This window comes from Castor canadensis, chromosome 6 (genome assembly GCF_047511655.1).
Source record: "Castor canadensis chromosome 6, mCasCan1.hap1v2, whole genome shotgun sequence".
NCBI lineage: Eukaryota > Metazoa > Chordata > Mammalia > Rodentia > Castoridae > Castor > Castor canadensis.
In genome coordinates, this window is record NC_133391.1 from 129,091,512 (window position 1) to 129,111,460 (window position 19,949).

Genomic DNA, 19,949 nt, shown 5'->3' on the forward strand with positions numbered 1-19,949 from the left:
ACAACAAATTTCATCTCAAAGAGATTGAGTTGATAAAAATTACATAAAAAGCAAAAGGAAGTACCTGAAACTAAGGGTTCATGTATTTGAGCCTCCAAGACAGAATGCAAAGTCTCCTTTCCTTCTTCAAACTTGCTGTGGATTTTTTTCCGACATTTTTATTTTATTTATTTAACTTTTTTTCGTGGTACTGGGGTTTGAACTCAGTTCTTCACACTTGCTGGGGAGGTGTTCTACCACTTGAGCCACTCCATCAGCACATTTTTGTTGGGTATTTTCGTGATAGAGAGAGTCTCAAGAGCTATTTCCCTGGGCTGGCTTGAACCACGATCCTCCTGATGTCTGCCCCCTGAGTAGCTAAGATTAGGCATGAGACACTCGTGTCTGGCTCCATATTTAAATTTTTTATATAAATATCAAGTGCTTTCTTTGTATTCTAGCTAATATTAGGTATTTTAACTCTCCTACTGAAAATATTAGCAGTCATTGTAAAATGTTCCATTTTTAGAACATGTTTAATAGCACACCACTATTTCTGTTAGTAAACATATTCATCATTTAAGATAGAAGACTTAAACTTTAACTATATGACTCAGAATGATGTGTTTTTATTAGCTAAGTATTTGCTAAATCATGAACATGTCCAACAAAGCATCTGTTGTTTTTTGGTAATCAAAATGGGTGTTGAATGGATTTCCTTTCCATTTTTCAATTGGTGGTTGTTTCCTTGGCCTTAAGACTCTGTAGAAATTGAATCTACTGCAAGTTGCTGATGCGTGATGCAGTTGTCTGACGCTTAGCAATTGAAACCATGACTTCATGAAGGGCTTCTCTTATTTCAGTTACAAAGGTGCTAAGCAGCATGCCTTCAGACTTTGCTAGGACTTGCCAGAAGTTTGAAGTCATCACTATCAATACAGTCATTAGTTAACATTTACCAAGTGCCAGTAACATTTTTGGTGCTATAAATACACAGTGGAAGACACTGTTCCTTTCCAGAGGATAAGGGTGGGAGAAAGAATTTGATCTGGAATGTTCTCTTCCTGCTGGGAGGTGAAATGGGGGAGTGTGTAGTTATCTTGGGTCTCATTCTACAAGTTGAAATGTCTTTCTCATCTCTTTGTCAGTTGATGATATATGCAATAAAAAGAGCAAATGTATGTATGTTTATACATACATGTGCACACATATGGAAAGTATACATAAATTTCATTTTTATTAGAAAATTTAAAATAAGATTGTATTTTGTCTTTAGTCACATTCCTTAAGACACCCAAGTGACTATAGCTTCTGTTTCCTTCAATATATGATATTTATACTATTGACATACATATAACATATGGATGGATAGTTATATATATAAATATATTCACAGAAGCCAAATATGTAAAATGAGGTAGCAAATTTTGACACCTAAAGAACAAAAGTTAACAAATCTTTTGAGAGAAAGGGAACTTTCAGGCTGGAGATGTGGCTCAAGTGGTAGAGCACACAATTGCCAGATAGGTAGGTAGTTAGATTAAATAAGAAAATACAAAAATGGGGATTTCCTAACACATCTGAACTGATTAATTAGAAGTTCATATAAAATAAATAAAAGATTATCTTTTAGGTACTTGTCATTTCATGTCTAAAAGAGAGTGATTTGATTTTTATCCATATAAGAGGTAAACATTGATTAGAACAGAATGTATTAGTGACGGAAAAAAACATAGCTTGATATTTGATATTTAAGTTAACTTCTAAAAGTGAAACTCTGCCAGGGAGAAGGAAAATCAATGAGGTAAAGTCATCCCACCCTCCATATCTGATAAGTACAAGTGACTAAAGAGTTTAGGAAACACCCAAGTTCAGAGTTGAGGGTGTGGTTTTACTGTGCATACAGGTATGCATATAGGTATAACTTAGTCATTTTATTACTGTACAAGATCCTGTAAATTGAAGAGGTTTGAAGAAGATGGAGTTGTGAAACTTATAATAGGATAATAAGTATTTGACTAGAAAGTGTAAATTCATTCTTACTGTTAGGTTTTCATAAACTTTTTTTTAAGAAACTGACTCTTTCTTCAAAACAAACCTTGGGATAACACTGGTAAAATCAAAGAAGCCTTGGTTGAAGCAGTGCAAAGTACCTGGCTTCGCCTTTGCCCCTCGGTTGATCTAAGGCAATTTTGCAAAACCATGGGGTTTCTAGAAACTTAGTTTGAAAACAGTCATTTTTAAGAATACATCCTATTCACCTTGAAATTATAGTTATCTTGCCTGAAGTCAAAATGCACTAAGCGATTTTTAATGAAAGTGTTGATTAGAGTATTTTGTTGTGACCTTGTAGTTTATACTTCATTAATAAACTGATACTCTGTTTTGTCCTACATCACTCTTATTTGAGGATAGTTCATAGGAGCCCATTCTTGAGAGAACAATTTCTTAGGCTTATCATGCATTAAAGTATTAAAAATCACAAAACCAAATTAGCCTTTGTGTTGGTAGAGCTGAGGCTACACCATAGCCATAGGCACTTCACCAAGGTTATGGCAATCTATGATGCCCTGTTAATATTTAGCACTCCTTTATTGATTGAAATAATGGGGCTAGGATGGGCCATAAAAGCAATCTTTCATGATACTGCTGGTATTAGAAGTTCCATGAAAGGACCATTATCTTTTAATAGAGCAAACCAAATAATTAATACCTTAGTCCTTCAATATTATTCATCTTTGAAAACTTGTTTTTAAGTTATAAACCTATTACTTCTGTTTAACTTTTGTCTCTTGAAGGTTTATTGTTTATTAATGTGTAGTTATAGTTCCCTGAACTGTGAAATAAGTTACATTTTTCTTTGTTATTCTTCAAGCAGAAATTTGACTTTTCTACTACTTGTAATAGCTTCTCAGTTGAGTTTCTTTCATTCTAATTTATTATACTTTATTTGGACAGTTTCATGTATAAAAATAAAAAAAGAAAGTTCACTTTAAAATATTCAGTTGAAATATCCTCTTAAAGTATATTTTAATTTAAAATGTCCTTTAATTATCTAATGATTAAATCATTTGTGTTTATTTTTATATAAAGTGCTTTCTTTATATCATTGACTACAAATTGAAGCTAACCAGTATTAAATGTAGACTTACATAGTATTTGGGAAATATTCAGAAATAGTTTTGCTGTAATATCTCCCTGAGGTAATGCTTAGACTTCTGAACAGAATTGGAATAGCATAAACTAAAGAAAAAATGAAATGTTAAGTTAAAAATGTTTATTACAATGGAAATCTACTTCTACATAGTTTTTATCTTTGTATTTGTAACTCTCTCTAGAGGCCTAATTTCTCTCATGGTGTAAGAAGTAAATGTTTTTTAAAATAGTTAGATTAATGTCTGTCATCATCATCATCACCATGATCACCATCATCAAAGAAAATTAATTCAAGTCAATATTCTGAATTTTCTCCAGATTTTCTGCTATGGTGATTATGAACAAATACTGCATTTTTAGAGATTTAGCCCCAAAATGTCATAGTAAATGTCTTAAACTCATTGACATGATTCCGTGAGGCTGAAACAATGCATGTAAAAGCTTAGCATCAAAGAAAGGCAAGGTGGTGTTCTCACTGTGTATACTAGAATATAGTGCTAGTTCCTGAGGCCTGGGCCAGCCTTCTTGATTCAAATGCTAACTCTACAAAGTGTTTGACTTTCAGCAAGCCACTTAACATCTAAATGCTTCTCTGTAGAAGAAGGCTAATAACTTTCCTTTTCTAACAGTGTTGTTGTGAGGATTAAATGAGATCATCATGGGAAGCTCTTAGAACAGGGCCTGGGATGCTGTCAATGGTCCTAGCTCTTAAATAATCATATTTAAATATCTACTGTAATAACAAACTTTGAATTACTCTGTGATGCTTGATTTCAAGTATTCAAAGCTTATTCAAAATAATTCAGACTGGAGTTTTCTGGTCAGATCACAAATGACCTTATGGAGAGATTCAGTCCCTGTTTAAAATAATAATAATAATAATAATAATAATAATAATAATAATAATAGTTGTGAGGACACTGCCCAGGCTACAGGAAATCCTAAGGAACACCCTTGAGTTCCTTTTGTGCAATGGTGCCATCTTTCTGAACTTAAAGTTCAAACTGCTTTTAAGGGAGTTTCCCTGTTCTTTTTCTTCCCAAGAATAAATGCTTCTAGTAGGATCATCAGTTGATCAAATCATAGCAGTTTTCAAAACCATGTTCTTTATACCTGGTTTTGAATTTATGAGAAATACTTCTCTCCGCCACCCCCCTCCCAACTCACACACAAATATTCAACCCTGGATAATGCTCCCTACCAGGACAGCAGGACAGGATCTCGGTGGGGAAATCCTAACTGAATATACAACTTAAGTGTTGCCAGTATCTCATTTAGAATTAAACAATTGCATAACAGCCTTTTAAAAGATGTAAGTTAAAAGTGATATATTAATATTGAGTACAGTGCTACTGTAAAGCCTATTTTCTGATTTCCAGCAAACACCATTTAAGTGCCAACCTACTATTCCAAGAGTTTACTATTTTATTCTTGCTCCAAAATGGCATCAACAATGATGGGGTGCTTTCAGGGGATTATTGAACAGAATTTTTGCACAAAGAATAAGCTTGAGGAAATGCAAAATACCAACTATAGCCACTGGCATGTTTTATCTGAGCACTCCTCCTGTCTACACACCCCCTAATCAAACAAGCAGCTTTATGACATGCGCAATTGCAACACAAGTCTAACTGACTTCTGCAGACCTGGCTTCCCCAGGATTTCCTGTCAAAATCATAGCCTGGACATCTGTAGTGAAATGGTTTCAAATCAAATAAGCAAGACTTCCCCACCCTCCCATTTGTTCTTTTTTATTTTTATTTTTTTGAGAGTCAATTGACCAAGCCCTGTCATTTGCAAATTCTCTCTGGACTTCTCTTATTCCCGTTCTTTCCATTGGATAAGGTAAAACCAAACCAAAACAAAACCTCCCTACATAATAATATCTGTGTATTCAAGGTGTCATTTCCTTGTGAGGTTATTTACAGGTTTCTTGCTGGTAATTACTCATTGAAAGAAATCTACTCCTTTAGGGCGAGCTCTTCCTTTTAACCCCTTTTGCTCGCCCTTCCTTGGAGGCTAGCAAGGAGTGCGCGACTCTGCAGTGTCTGGGAACCCACCTAGAGGGCCCCCTTGACGCCAGCACATCCCTGTCAGGCAGCAGCCTGCAGCCGGGCGGCCAGGCGGGCTGCTGCAGAGTTAATGTACAGTACGGAGCCTGCAAGTGTCCTGAGCTGCCCAGAGCTGGGACGCCACAGCCCAGGGCAGACAAGGCGACTGCGACGACTCCAAAGGTTCTGCTGGAGATTCGACGAGGGGGGACTCCAGCAGGAGCCTGTTGCCATTGTGTTTTAAAAGCATGCAAGGTCTGTATAGTCTGGGCGTGAGAATCTTTCAGAAGATGTCAGAGCATCAGAGTAAATGACATCTTTTGGGGAACTGAATTTGGGGTAAGGAAAAACAAAAGAGTCAGGAGAAGCGGAAAGAAAGACAGTGGGGGAAGAAATTCTTAGACAACGTCTGACTTGCAGCTGTGAAATTCGTTTTCTTTACAAGGCAAAATATTAAAAGCCCACACATGGTTTTGATAATAACAAATTAGAGGGGATTCTGCAGTGAAAAGATCAATAGCTTAGTCATTTCACTTAAAGAGAGCAGACAGCCTTATTATGGGGTTAGATAGCAGAGATGAGTTTCATCACCACAGCACCTTCTGAAATCATGATGGTAGCTGATGGTAATCCTGTCCTGCAAAGCAGAAATTACTCGTTGCCTTCCTACTTTTACAGTTGAAAGCAGCAATTCTGAGATTTGGGGAAGAAGTTGGCTTTGGCTGTCCATGGTTTCCAGCCCCTCTGCCCAGGTCTTTGTCCGACACGTCTCAGACGGTAGACTGCGTTAAAGTGACCACACATGAATATGTGCCTAAGAAAGAAGAAAAAGCAATACTCATTTCTAAAGGACATCATGGCAAAGCAACCTGAACTTTTCCATTTCCCTTCTAACACTTCTTTAACAAGGATAACAAGAAACTGTCTTTTCACTCCTTTTTCCCCACATTCCATAGTTCTTCCTGCGAGGATGAATTAATTTACACTCAAGGAAGTTGGATTTTACCAGGACAATATTTGCCATCATTTAGGATTAGAGGTTGGACTGGCTATTTTAGTGTGTTGACTAACTAGTGGAACCTAAATGGATGGACCTATACCTGCAGTGCTCTGTGATGTTTCTTTCTTCAAATCCTGGAAGGGCTTTTGTTGTTGCTATTTGTTTGGGGGTTTTTTTTGGGGGGGGAGTAGGGGGGATCTTTTTGGAATTTAATACTTGTTGCAATAATTGCCCATGATAGCTGCTCAAACAAGAGAGTTGGAAGTCATCTGTGAAAATCACTACATGTAACACAGGAGACAAGGAAATATTAATGACAAAGATCTGCGAACATGATGCACGTGAATAATTTCCCCTTTAGAAGGCATTCCTGGATATGGTGAGTAATCAATATCCCCTTCAGTTTGAAAACTTAGACTTCTAAAATTCCATGACAGGTACCAGAGCAGAATTTGTCTTGAGCAAGAATATTGGTATCGAGTGAGAATGAAAACTAAAACATAAAGCCAAAGGTTGTTTGAGAAAGTAATGGTTATACAATAAAGAAATTACTTATTATAAAGCATCCCAAATAAGAAATATAGCAGGAGGACATTTACAAATGCTAATATTTCATGATCAAGATATCAGACAATAAAAATTGTTGAGACTGACAAATAATTAAGAAATAGAAAAAGGGAGAATTTGGGGATTTGTTTTTGTTTTCTTTCACTTGAAAATTTTCTAGAGATAGGCACACATGAATTTCTGATATCTAATTTTTAATTGGCCTGAATTTCCAAAAGAAGGTTAAGGGAAACTTGATTTTAAAATAATTCTAAGATATATTAGTGCCTTACATTCAAGAATATTTTAGCTAGTCAAGAAACACAAGAATGAACCAATAGATTTCTAACACAAGACTCATAAAGCACTGAGACTCTTAGAGAACTTGCTCACACCTGAATATTTGGTCATCTTATGTTCGGTGCCATGTATTAAGGTCCCTGAACATGTGCTGTCATGTGCCATTTCTCGTTAGAATATGACTAAATGTGTATATGAACTAACTCCTGAGGGTATTGCAAGTGCAAAGGTCATTATTTTTTAAATTGCTTGTTTTTGTTATGCCTTTAGAGTGGTTTGGATTCAATCCCTCAATGCAGAAACTTGGTGAATGCATAATAAAAGCACATTGTAAGTCTTTATGTCAACCAGCATGGGTTGTGTGAAATACTGTTTTGTGTCTGATTTTCCAATTGTGCTTCCCAGGTAAATAGTTTGGCTGGACTTAGCATAAGTAATAGATATTCAAATACAGGTTTCTGAGGTTTTTCCAGCTGCTTTTCTGACAACATTTCAAATGAGAACCTCTTGCTTAAAGCACCACCAGAATCACCTGCTGGTTTGGCTTTCAGCTAATATTCATTGCAGAGAAGAGTGAGAGACATCATTTTTTACTCTAGGCAGGTATCTATTTTCTACCAACTAGAGACATCCAGAATCAGCACTGTGGCGTATCTTCCTTCTCTGCTGACCACAGGCACTATCCCCAAGCTCTAATGTGCTTTTGAGCTTGGGTGACATGCCTGCAAACCTCAGTGGCCCACTTCCAACTGCATCACCAGAGTTCCCGGCTCAGTGGGAGCTTTGGTGCCAATACCTTGCTTGTCCTGTTGGTGAGGGTCAGACGTCAGCATAAGGTCCTTGTCATTCTTACAGAAAATTTCACATCAGTAACCCTTAATACTGGGATTAGAAGGTCCTGGAAATAGTTATTGGTACATAATAGGCATTTGTCAATTTTTTTTTTCTATTCCTTATGTCTTTCTTGAGGGTTAATGTTATACCTCTTGAGATTTGTTTAGGTGGAAAAATTGCCATTCTCATTTCTATGAAGTGTACCTTGCTATAAAGCAACAGTTTCTGTTCTAGCTAAGTCCTATTGTTTGAGTCCATTTGTTTATGTTGCAATAGGTAGGATGCATGTACTTTTTGAATACCTAACATTACAATCACCTTTTATTTTGTTGCATTAACCTCACCTCTACTTTTGCCTGGAAAGAAATGAGCTATTCAACTCTGTAGTTTTGCAAAGAATGTAAATTTGCTTATTCATGCTCCTCTAGATCTGTAATCCATATGTTTGAAAGCAGAATAGAGAAGTTGAGAGTCCTGGTGGTTTTCTTTTGTGCCTAGAGCTAGGTAACCCTTCATCGATCTCACTGCATGATGTACCAATTTGTTGTCGTCGTGACCAAACTGAGCCAATGGGGAATGTGAATGCTCTGTGTACCTGTTTTTCCCTGAGCCTCTTAATGAAACACTGGTCTCAAAGTGTGGTGGTTTTTTCCAGGTGACCCAGTTAGGATTGTACTTGGTTCTCAACTTCCCTAGTTGCTGCTGTTTTCCTCCTGTTTTTAACCTCACCTTTCAATACTGCAGTAAGAGAGTCTAAGTGTTTGTTGACAGAAAACCTTCTTTCCCTTTGTCCTACTGTAAGAGTCCCTGTTGGATCAGATTCCATGCTTATGAATGTCCATGCTAAAAAGAAAGGGTTTCTTAAGTTGTTCTCCATTACAGAGACTCCCCTTTTCTTCATTCCCACATACAGGTCTTTTTCTTCATGGAGGGGCATAAAAGAAGATAGCAACAAAGCAACAACAGGGGACATAAACATTTTTAAAGAAGATGTGTGTTTTGGGTTTAGGAGCCCTTGCCCAATTATATGAAGGGCCTAAGTCCTTTGATTAGGCAAGATTTAGATAGGCCTACTCTGAAAAAATAAGAGAAAATTGAGACAGCAGGTCTGAAGCAGTCTTCAAAAGTTTATCAGAGGTAGTGATTTGATTTGAATAGAAACTGTCATCTTCCAGTCCTAAGACTAATTGTTAATAATTGCACAATCATATTATAAATTTGTTTTTTATTTGTTACAAGTTAAAGTTAGTAAGTGGTTCTTTTGTTCAGCTCAACAGAACACTACCCTTTGAGTGCTAAATAGTTATATGAAGAATATGTCTTCTTGTTTGAAACTACATTAGAAATATTTGCTGGAGTATTTTATTGCAAAGGCTACTTTCCATTACACTTCTCAGTCTTTTTACTGCCAAACCAAACAAAGATAAGGGTTTGCCTCACTGGGTAAACAAGTACTATATAGCTCCTCTGTTTTATTCTGGCTAGTTGTGTGAATAGAATGGTAGCCTGGCAATTCAGGAATTGGTCTTGCGTGGTTGAAAGAAAGGAAATGCAAGTTGGCTTTCTAGGAATTTAAATTCGTTCTAGCAGTAATGACAAGAACTCTTTATAAGCCTCATGACATTGAACCACATACAAGAGTCTATTAAGAATGACACACATGGTGTGACATATGTTTGCAGTTTTTTCCGTGGTATATATACATGTAATATGTATGTATGTAATAACTTTGTATAATCTGTTTTGTAAAAATGTTATAATTTCATGTTAGACATATTAGGTCTATTAAAATGTAATCAAATTTTATAGTTGTGAATTTTAGGAGTGCATTTTATTTGAATACTTCTGCATCCATTTTATGATGAACTCAAATGACTTAGAGACAGGACAGTGGATGACAGAAGCCAAAGATTCCTGCTGGGGGAGGCTGTTCAGTGCTGTCATCAGAGTGCCCTCTGAGGACGCCAGAGGAAGATTTGGGACTAGTGATTGCGGATGGTGATTAATTATTTACTTATTTGGTGCTTTGGGTTTCATTTTGTAAGGGCCCAAATGTCGAAATGCTTTTATCAAATTGTCTTGGTGATGCTGGCAGATGGCCAATCAAGAGGCAAAACAGGGTGATTATGGTACCTTGACTGAATAATGAGGCCATTTTACTTCTTCAAGGCCTCCATATTCATTTGTCAGGTGATCCCTTTCCAAGAATCAGTTCCTATATGAGGTTTAGCCTAACATTTCATAGTTTGGTTGTCCCTCTGTAAGACTACTTCATTTTGTTTTATTCTGTTAGATACAAATCCTTTATCAATAATATAATAATCATATGTATGTCTATAATTATACACACACACATATAACCCAATAAGTAAGAATTCAGAGAAAGGCAAGATGGCCTACTTCTTACGGGATAATTCTTCCTTATTAAGACACTTAGTGTCATCTTTTAGATTTTCCTTCTCTTTAAACATTGAAACTATAAAATTCTCAGAAGCACAATTTCCAGAGTTCATGTTTGCCCAATAAAATAATCTCACTTGTTTTATTTGAACTTTAGTGAGTAGGAAAATGCTGAGTTTAATGATAGTATATGCATTGAAGAAGAGAATGTATTGTCTCATGCAAAACAATGGAGTTTTTGCTCATTCTAGTCAACCTAAAAGTTATCCATTGTTTGTGTGTCTTTGAAAGAGATTTCAAGTCAGCTGACTTTACCTCAGTGGTATCTTTTCCTCTGGGTGACAAAAGTATCCAGAAATTCTAAAATCCAGCACCAGACTTCCAGCTTGTTTCCGAATCCTGTTAGGGCCAATTAGTTTATTTATAAGCACAGCCAAGAAAGTTAAGGCTCATAACTGTATAAACACATCTTGTTCACCAGTCTCTGGCCTCGGTGCTTAAGTCAGGCAGAGGTTCAGTTTTAGATAGAATAAAGAAAAGGGTGTTTTCTAGGTTAAATTTTGATATTAATCATGCAGTTTTTCTCTTGACTTTCTATTTTACTGTCTTAAAGTTGTATGAGTCTTAATTTCTCCTAGTAATACCTTGGCATTTAAAAGTGAAAACAAGAAGAAATTTTATTAGGAATGATATGATAGAGGAGGAAGTTTGCCACTAGTAAAACCACTATGGCCACAGTTTCTGGAAATTAAGTATAGTTTTTAGTCCTAGCAGACTTTTTAGATTTCTAAAATAGTTTGCTGACAGGTTATGTCTTCAGTGGGCTAAGTGGGTGGCCCAAGCCAGGGAGGTCTTAGGAAATCCCAACAAAGGAAAAAAGGAAAAAAAAAATCTCCATCATATGAAAATCATCAACTAAGACTAGGTTGTTCAGCTTTAGTAAAGTTCTTCTCTTTTTACCCCTGTTGCTATTCTTCTTTTAGTTGTCTGTTTTTGAATTACTCCTCTAATGCTGAGGTACTTAGGCTCAAAGAAGAGTAAGAAAGTCAGAATAAGAGGAAACTAATTCAGAAATCTGAGGTGGAACAAGAACCTAAGGGAACTTAACAAAATCAGTTTCTCACTTGTCACAAGTGAAAAATTTCTTTTTCTTTTAACCCCTCTCTCCTTTTCCTTCAGTTAAATCCTACAACAGTAAACACTCATTGTACTATGTCTAGCTATAGCCTCATCCCACTTTTTTAACAATAGTTCAAAAATGTCTCCAAGTTATCATTTAACTACTACAACTAACAATCATTTGATGGACTATTAGATTGTGTTTCTAGTTGTTTGAGAAGTACCAGCCTATGAACATGTACAAGACAATATATTTCAACTGTTGGTAATAATAATTCACTAGAATCACGTGCTAAAGACACTTGAGTGAATTTTCTTAAAATATACAGGCAACAAATGTAACTGTTGCACACACCATGGGGAAATCATCACTGATTGAACCCTCCTGACCGTGCCATGTGTTTTCCCATGAATTAGGTCATTTGATAGCAACAGTTACCTTCTGAGGTCTTACCACTCAAAACAGGATCTAGTCAGATTTGAAATCCCAATGTCTTTTTAATCTACTCTATTGTTTTTGTGGCAGATGCCTTAGCACTCTTTCCATGGGTTTTCTGAAAAACAGATTAGTAGTTGACCAGAAAAAAATAACCAGATTTACCTTGTTATTTAAGAAGTTGGGTAAGTACGTAGGGTGCCTACTGAATGTGAACGGTCTTTCCTTAAGAAACCCTTCCTATTAGTGTTAACACTATGATCTATGCTTAGTCTCTGTCAGCACCTTTTCTGTTTTTGCAGAATGAAAAAGTTTACAAGAAATTTGCAGTTAACTGTGTTCCCAGGGCCATTCTGACCCACAGTGTCCTTTGTGAATTAGTAAAAGTGCTTCCTCAGGTGGATATTTTAGAAAAACAGCCTGATATACCTTGAGCAGATGAATAAGAAATGCAAACTTCAGTCCTAGGTGAATAGCCTCTGTACAAAGTGAAAGGTGCCCCCTTCCTCGGGGCACACACTTGGTGAGCAGAGCACAGAAAAGTCAGTTCCATTCACCATCTCCACAGGGTGCTGCTGAGCCATGTCTAAACCAGCCCTGGTCCTGCTTTGATAGAGGTACCACTGTATTCTGTGAAAGTCAGATTAAATGTTTTTGAGAGTGCTTTGTTGACAAAAATAAAATCATACCAGTTTTGGGGTTTACTGCCACCATTATTAGTTTCTTCAGAACGTTCAACTGATTAGAGATATTTAGATTTATTTTGAGCATAGGTTGAAAATGTTAACATGATCTGAAATCAAGATAAATGCTAATCAAAGAAACATTTTAATCGTGAAATAGACCAATACCTGAGTTGCTGAGAAATGTCATTTTAGTGAATTATATTAGAACAGCTGGTCATACTAATTTTTTAAACATAAGGGATCTCCAAATTAATATGATAAGGGTTTTGTCTTAGAGACACTCATAGAATGGCAAGGAGAACAGCTATAGAAATAAATAATTAATCTGCTCTCTTTAAAGAAGGGAGCAGATTAATACAGATATGTAAAAGATGTTATGGAATCCAAAGAAAGAAGGAACTGAATTGGCTTAATCCAAATATTTTAAAGTCTAGAAAATATCTGACTTTCAATATTTTAAAACCCAAAAAATATCTGATGGATTTGAGATTTAGTTGTTATTGGTAACACTTTGGGAAGCAATTTAAGGTAGTGTCTAGGGACAAGTTATATTTCAAAAGCTGTAAAACTGGAGAAAATAATAAAACTACTTCCTTCAAAATTTTGGACAGAAAGAACAGTAGAGAGAGAGAATGGAGGGGAGGGCAGGCAGAGTAGGAGAGAGGAGAAACTAGTTGCTAGTGAAGAACATCAGGTCCTTTTTAAGAGTGTATATATGGGGTGGGGGGGTTGGTTGGTTCCTGAAGGAAGTTTCCTAACACAGAGCTAAAAACTAGTGGAGGACGTTAAGTTCCTTTGAGACAGGAGAGAGGAATAGGAGGATGGGATGAAGATAATAGAGATTAGATAGATGGAAGGAGAACAGGAAAGAGTTTAGTCTCATGACCTCTGTCTGTTTTCTCTCTGGGAAGTAGAATTCAATGCCACATCTCAAAAGGATTTGGAGGACCAGGTAGGGGATCTTACAAAGTAATGGAACAGCACTTTGGGGACTTGGAAAGGCTACTGAAGAGGGAAGTGTGAGGATGCCAAGCAAGCTGAAAAAAAGGTTAATGATGCTGAACAAATAAGCAAGTCAATAAAGGATATTTTACTCTGCTTTAAAAATTGTTTATACAAAGTGTTATATCAGGGAAATAGGCAGAAATGTGATGAAAATGGTGTAATTCTTCATTACTAAGTTAGGAATTATTTTATGATTAGAATATCTCCTGTAGATTGTGTTTTGGAGATTCCAAACAAAAATGCAAAGCTGATTTTATATCTGTTTTTGTTGTTGTCCATTTGGTAGTGGTAGAAACTGTTTTATGAACCTATTAGTTAGATTGTGGTTCCAGTTTCATGACCTGATTTTGGAAATGTGAGATTTCCTGTGCTACCTGGAAATTATTCTTGTGTGACAAACAGAAGCTCTAAGATGTTTGCTTTGAATTTTATCTTCAATTGGATAAAAATCACAGTGGGAAGAGAAGAAAAATAATTCAGCTTTGCTCACTTTTTAGCAAAAACTTTTCTTAGTTTATGTTAGAATGTCACAAATCCATATATATGTAACCTGCTTTGACAAAGATTCTTCAAAACCCTTGTGAAGTTTACTTGAAAGCATCACCATTCTCCGGGAAACTTACTAAAAATAACAAAGCATGACATGGCTTTAGCCAGAACTGGTCCAACCTAGTTTAAATAGTTATTAATTTAAATTCTCTTTTGTATTTCCATGATGCCTCAGAGGAAAAAAATGACAAATATGAATATTAAGGGATTTTATTAAATAGTCTGATGAGTTTATGTTCATCATACTGAAAACCCTGGAAGGTACCAAGAGCTTAACATATATATTCCATCAGCACTTTTGGCAGGTCAACAGAACTTCTATAAAATTCTTGACATTCAGGTCTCACCATTACTTTACAGGGCTTTCTTTATGGAATTTCTGCTGTGGTTCCAAAACCTAAATAAGGTATAAAGCAGTCTTAGACACATAAGAGAATTTTACTATTTCTCTCCCATGAATTTCCAATTTCTTATTTTATATATCTGAAGATGGTGAGGTTGACTATCACTCTGGTGCTAAAACAAAATCTATGACCACATATTTTAACTAATTAATTTACTCATTTAGGCACAAGTGTCCTTCAAGTCAATGTAACTCAGGGAAATAATACATTGATCAACACTACTCTAGAACCAAGGTCTGATGCTTTCCTGAAATATTTGGATCCTTCTGTAGAAAACCCTAGTCTCTCAGCTGTAGGTATTTTGTTTAGTTCCTTCTCCACAAAATCCATCTTTAGATAGCAGCCTTTTCATGGGTAAGACAGAATCACTACGTCCATGAATACTGATATCCACAATAGTTGAGAAAACATATCCAACATACAATGAGTGCATCTTTCACATCTTCCCTGCTCTTCTCTTGGTAAAGATCTCAGTCCCTTTCTTCATCTAGCCACATCTAAAGAAATAACAGGGTGTGAGGATTTTAATATCAGGAACCTTGTTGTTGGATTGCTCAGTGAGTTAAACCCCACAATTGGCATAAAGACATCTCTTGATGTTCTAGAGAAGAAAGGAAAGCTAGCAAGTTAATAATGGGAAAAATTGAGGGCACTGTAACATTATTGACAGAAGTGGAAGAGGCTTGGTACAAGTCATTAAGCAAAGCTTTGGAGTCTTAACTCTGGGGATGTTTGAGTTCTAAAAGAAGAAAATATTCATTGAAAAATCTCATATTTTAGAAAGTAATCCATGCAAGGTTTGCTTTTTGAGAAGGATTGAAAGTTAAGGTGGATCAGGTTGTCACCATTCAAAAGGCTGATTACATTCTTCAAGGCTTTCACTATATATTCTTTGGCTTTAAGGAACTTTCTGTGACCAAGTTAGCCTTGGAACTTTCATAGTAACAGGTCATATTCTAGGCTATTCCTGAGACTAGCACCTTGACTACTTTCCTCTACTCTGTATCTCAAAGTCTGGCACAGTGCTGTACCTAGTACGGACTTTGTATAGTATTTTTCTTGAATGAAAATGTGCATACAAAAAAAGATAGTTCATTTAACATTCTTTCACATGTTCAACTAATTTTATTGTACTTTGGTTTCAAATGAGGAAAGGGGACATATGCTATAAAAATAATAGCAGTAATAATGACAGTCACCACATTGGAGAGCTTATATATCAAGTATAGAAAAGCCACTTCACAGACAATATCTCTTTAATTCTCTTGAAGCCAGAGACAGGGGTTGTCATCTGTTTACTAAGGGTGCAACCTCAGGGAAGTCATGTAACCTGTCTATGACTAACGTTCCCCACTTATAAAACAAGAGCAGTAAATAGTTCTCATTTCATAGGGTGGCTGTGAAGGTTAAATGAAAAACAGCAGTCAGTGTTTTTAGAAAAGCACCTGTGAGTAAGTAACAAGTAAATGTTAGCTAGTGTTATTGTACAGATTAGGAAGCTAGGCTGTGAATAGTTAACCAGGTTGTCTCAAGTAGTCTAGTGGCTCAGAGGCAACCCTTTCCAATCTAGATCTTACCCTTTTAGCTCTAGGTGTCTCAGAGGACCAAACCGCCTTGTCTGTATGACATGTCAGGACTTTTCAGTACCTACTGGAGATACCACTTAGGGTTAAGTGTAAATCATGGAATAGTACATTTCTCCTCATCTCTCAAGCCTCAAGAAGAATCCTCTGCCCTTGTGAAAGCACTGCATCCTCCCATGTTAAATCAATACTACCTCATGCAGAATGGATTTTCTCTTTATGGACTGTCTTACCCAGGTCCTTCATCATTAGTCTCACACACAGTAGGTACTCAACAAATGCTTTTCAGTATAGTATTTCCAGAATTGTGCCCCTGGAATTTAGTGCTATTACAACTAATTTCAGTTTTTCAGGAAACAGTCCCTGTTTTTCGATAGGTAAAATTTCTATAATATTGGCATCTTCAACATAAATAATTCCCACACATCTTGATTTCTGACACTTGGGAGAATTTGACTGAATTTGCAGAAGCAACCATCCTGCTGAATACTGTTTAATCTGAAAATTCAAACGCTTCAAATCATCTTATCTTAGATACTGTTTCTTCAAAATGAACAAGCAGCTCATTCACTTTACAAAAGGATCTCTCTTTTCTTCCAGATATACATGTTTTATTTTCCTGGCAAGACAAAATTATATAAATTAAGTCTACAGCTGGTTGTGATGCTTGGTTATGTCCCTATCTGCATTTATAACATTTATTTTACATTTTAGTTAATTTTATCTTAGTACTATGATTTGGTCCTCCTACATAGACTAACCTCCAGTAAACACTGTCAAACTAAGCTCAAAAAAATAATTTCCATAATATCTTCTATCCTCATTCCTGCACACATATTCTATATTCGAGTTTTAATATACATTCATTCATCTGTTAAATGCATTCATGTACTTTGTTTTTGGAGACAGGGTCTCACTGTGTAGCCCAGGCTGGCCCAGAACTCACTATATAACCCAGCTTAGCCCCAAACTTGTGATCCTCCTGCCTCAACCTCTTGAGTACTGGGATTACAGATGTGTGCCTCCATGCCTGACTAAATACATTCATTTTTGAGTTTGGGTGAGGCAGCACACACCTGTGATCCCAACACTTGGGAGGCCTAAGTAAGAGAATTGCTAATTCAAGATCAGCCTGGGCTACACAGTGAGACCCTGTCTCCAAAAAAGTCCCACAAAAGTTATTCATTAGTGTAGTGAACATAATCATACACTTTAGTTTTAGAACAGCACAACTGAGTAGAGCTATAGAAGTTCCCATTCAACACCTGCTCTCACATATGCCTAACTTCCCAGTGATCAACATTTTCTCACTACAGTGGTACATTTGTTATAATCAAACCTGCCTTGTCACATCATAATTACCCAAGACTGGTATTTGCATCAGGGTTCCCTGTCACTATTGTACATTCTATAGATGTGTAATGACATGTATCAACCATTATAGAATCATGCAGGATAGTTTCATTGCCTTACAAATCCTCTGTGCTCTGCCTGTTTGTCCCTCCCTGACCCCTTCTTCTTGACAGCAGCTTACCATTTCCATAGTATTTCATTTTCCATTATGTCATATAATTGGAATCACACACTATATATCCTTTTCATATTGTCTTTTGATTAGTAAAATGCATTTAAGTTTCTTCCATGTCTTTTCATTTCTTTTATTACTGAATAATATTCCAAAATGTTTTGATGTTTACTTATCTATTTAGTTTATTTATCTATTCACCTACTTGAATGTGTCCAAGGTTTGGTAATTATGAACAAAGCTGCTATAAATATCCACATGCAGTATTTTGTGAAGATATCCAGTAGTTTATGTTCCTTTGAGTAAATTCTGAAAAGTGTGATGACTGAATCTTATGGGAAGGGTATTTTTTTATAAGAAACCCCCAAACTGTCTTCCAAAATGGCTGTATCACTTTGCACTCCCATCAGCAGTGAGTGAGCATTCCTCTTGCTCCACACACCCACCAGAACTTGCTGCTATCAATGCAAACATGTACTTTTAAGTCACTGAGCCCTTCCTTCAAACAAAAGCTTAGGCAGTGACCGAAACCTTTGGTGATCAGATTTACATAGATGTGCTTTTAAAGAAGGGCTGGGCAGCTGGAGACCAGCTGGTCAACAACCCTTACCTGTGGCACCCTCTCCCCTCACAGCAGCTTGATGGTATCTGAAGACACTGTCCTCCAGTGGACCTTGTATTGAACATACTTCCACCCAATTAACTTTTCCAAGGCAAATCCCCACTAGACCATCAGGTGTTGGATTGCTCGGCTTTCCCTAAACTCTAAGCAGAGTTAAGCATTCCTTCTGTTCTCCTACAGCTTCTTATACTTGCTTATATCACAGGTAGTGTTTCTATGGTAAGAAAGACAGTCTACATAGCAATTAAGAGTATCAGCCCTGGATCCAGATTTCCTATTTCAAATCTGGTTTTGACCCAGGGCAAGTTATTTAACCTCTCAAGCTCTTCATCCACAGAATGGGGATTATAGTAGTTTTTACCTCCTAGGCTACCATGAGGATAAAATGTAACATAAGTGAAGCATTACAGCATAGAACAGCATTTGACATGCAAGTGGTCTGCCATGGTCTATTGTTCTTAGAGCTGTTGTGGGTTGGTATCAGGTTGGGTTCCCTCAGAACCAGTCCATGAGAGAAAGATTGAAGTGTGAATGGTTTATTTGGGAGATAATCCCAGAAAACACCAAGTTGGGGAGTGGGATAGTGAGATAGGAAAGGTAAGTAATTGAGCATACAGTGGATTAATAGTCAAACAACTGAAATAATCAACCAGGAAGATGATAAAAAACTTGCTTCAGAGTTATTTACCTGAAGGATGAAAACACTGAAGTATTGCTCCTCCAACTTCTGCTCTTCACTTATTGCTTGCATTTCTAGCCTGATTTTCATGCAGGCAAAGCCTTAGGTAGAACGCTGCATGTCCTTAGTCTAGGACTCCTTGGGCATGTGGTTGCTGAGGGGACAGGGCCCTGATATGTAAATACTATGACCAGAATTCCCTGGGACCTTTTGTATTCTGGTTTCCTTGACCTCAGAGAGTTCACTTCTCTGAAGTCCTATTAACACAAAAAGACTGCAGTGTTTGATTATTTGCTATCTAGTGAAGTTCTGTACTCGACACATATATCAGGGCTAAACAAAAATATCTGTGTTTTATATACCTCTCATCTTTTTCACAAACGTCTCTGTACCATGCTTGGCAAACGCTACGAATAACTGAGAAACAGTGATGCATGAGCTGTGGAAGTAGACAGCAGAATTGTGTCCTTTTTTTCTCCCACATATAAGCTGTATGACCTTGGGCAATTCTATAACTTCTTTTCATCTCTTTTTCCTCATCTAGAAAATATGGCTGAAATATCTACCTCATCATAATGCTGTAAGGGTATAATATGATATTGTATGTAAAATGCTTGGCACAGTCCTTCTTAAGGAATAGTTATCCCAGCCAATGGTATCTGCTGGATTCTTTGGATTCTAAAGTAACCAATATCTGCTTAGAACTTTGATGGTATTGCTCTTATTATTTTCTTATTTATTTATTATATGAGGGAATTTCATTGTGATAAGTCCATACATGTGTACTGTGTACCTTGAACAAGTTCACCTACTCAATTATAGTTTTTCCCAAAGATATTGATTTGATTTTAGTTGTTTTCAAAAGAAGGAATTAAATGTAATCTCTAGAAAAATATTCAGGGGCTGGAGTTGTGACTCAAACAATACACTGAGTGCCTAGCAAGTGCAAACTGAGTTCAAAACCCAGTGCTGCCAAGAAAAAAAAAATCATGTTTGAAATATTGAAATTTAGTAAGAAAAATAATTTCTCAGGTGAGACTTTGAATTGGGTAGCATGTAGCCATATTTTTCATAT

The 19,949-nt window shown here is 36.5% G+C and overlaps 1 protein-coding gene across 9 annotated transcripts in view; it reads left to right on the forward strand.

The window, feature by feature from the left end:
• Positions 1 to 19,949, forward strand: part of Pde4d (phosphodiesterase 4D) — a 1,369,518-nt gene that overhangs the window by 848,183 nt on the left and 501,386 nt on the right. Inside the window, exons 1-2 of one of the 9 annotated variants that reach the window (XM_074077457.1) lie at positions 3,111 to 5,441; positions 5,865 to 6,565. The exons of the other annotated variants lie outside the window; for them this stretch is intronic. Of the exons in view, the coding sequence (XP_073933558.1) occupies positions 6,519 to 6,565 (47 nt within the window). The 5' untranslated portion in view covers positions 3,111 to 5,441; positions 5,865 to 6,518. Of the gene's footprint in view, positions 1 to 3,110; positions 5,442 to 5,864; positions 6,566 to 19,949 lie in introns of those variants that run through there. 9 annotated transcript variants of the gene reach the window in all.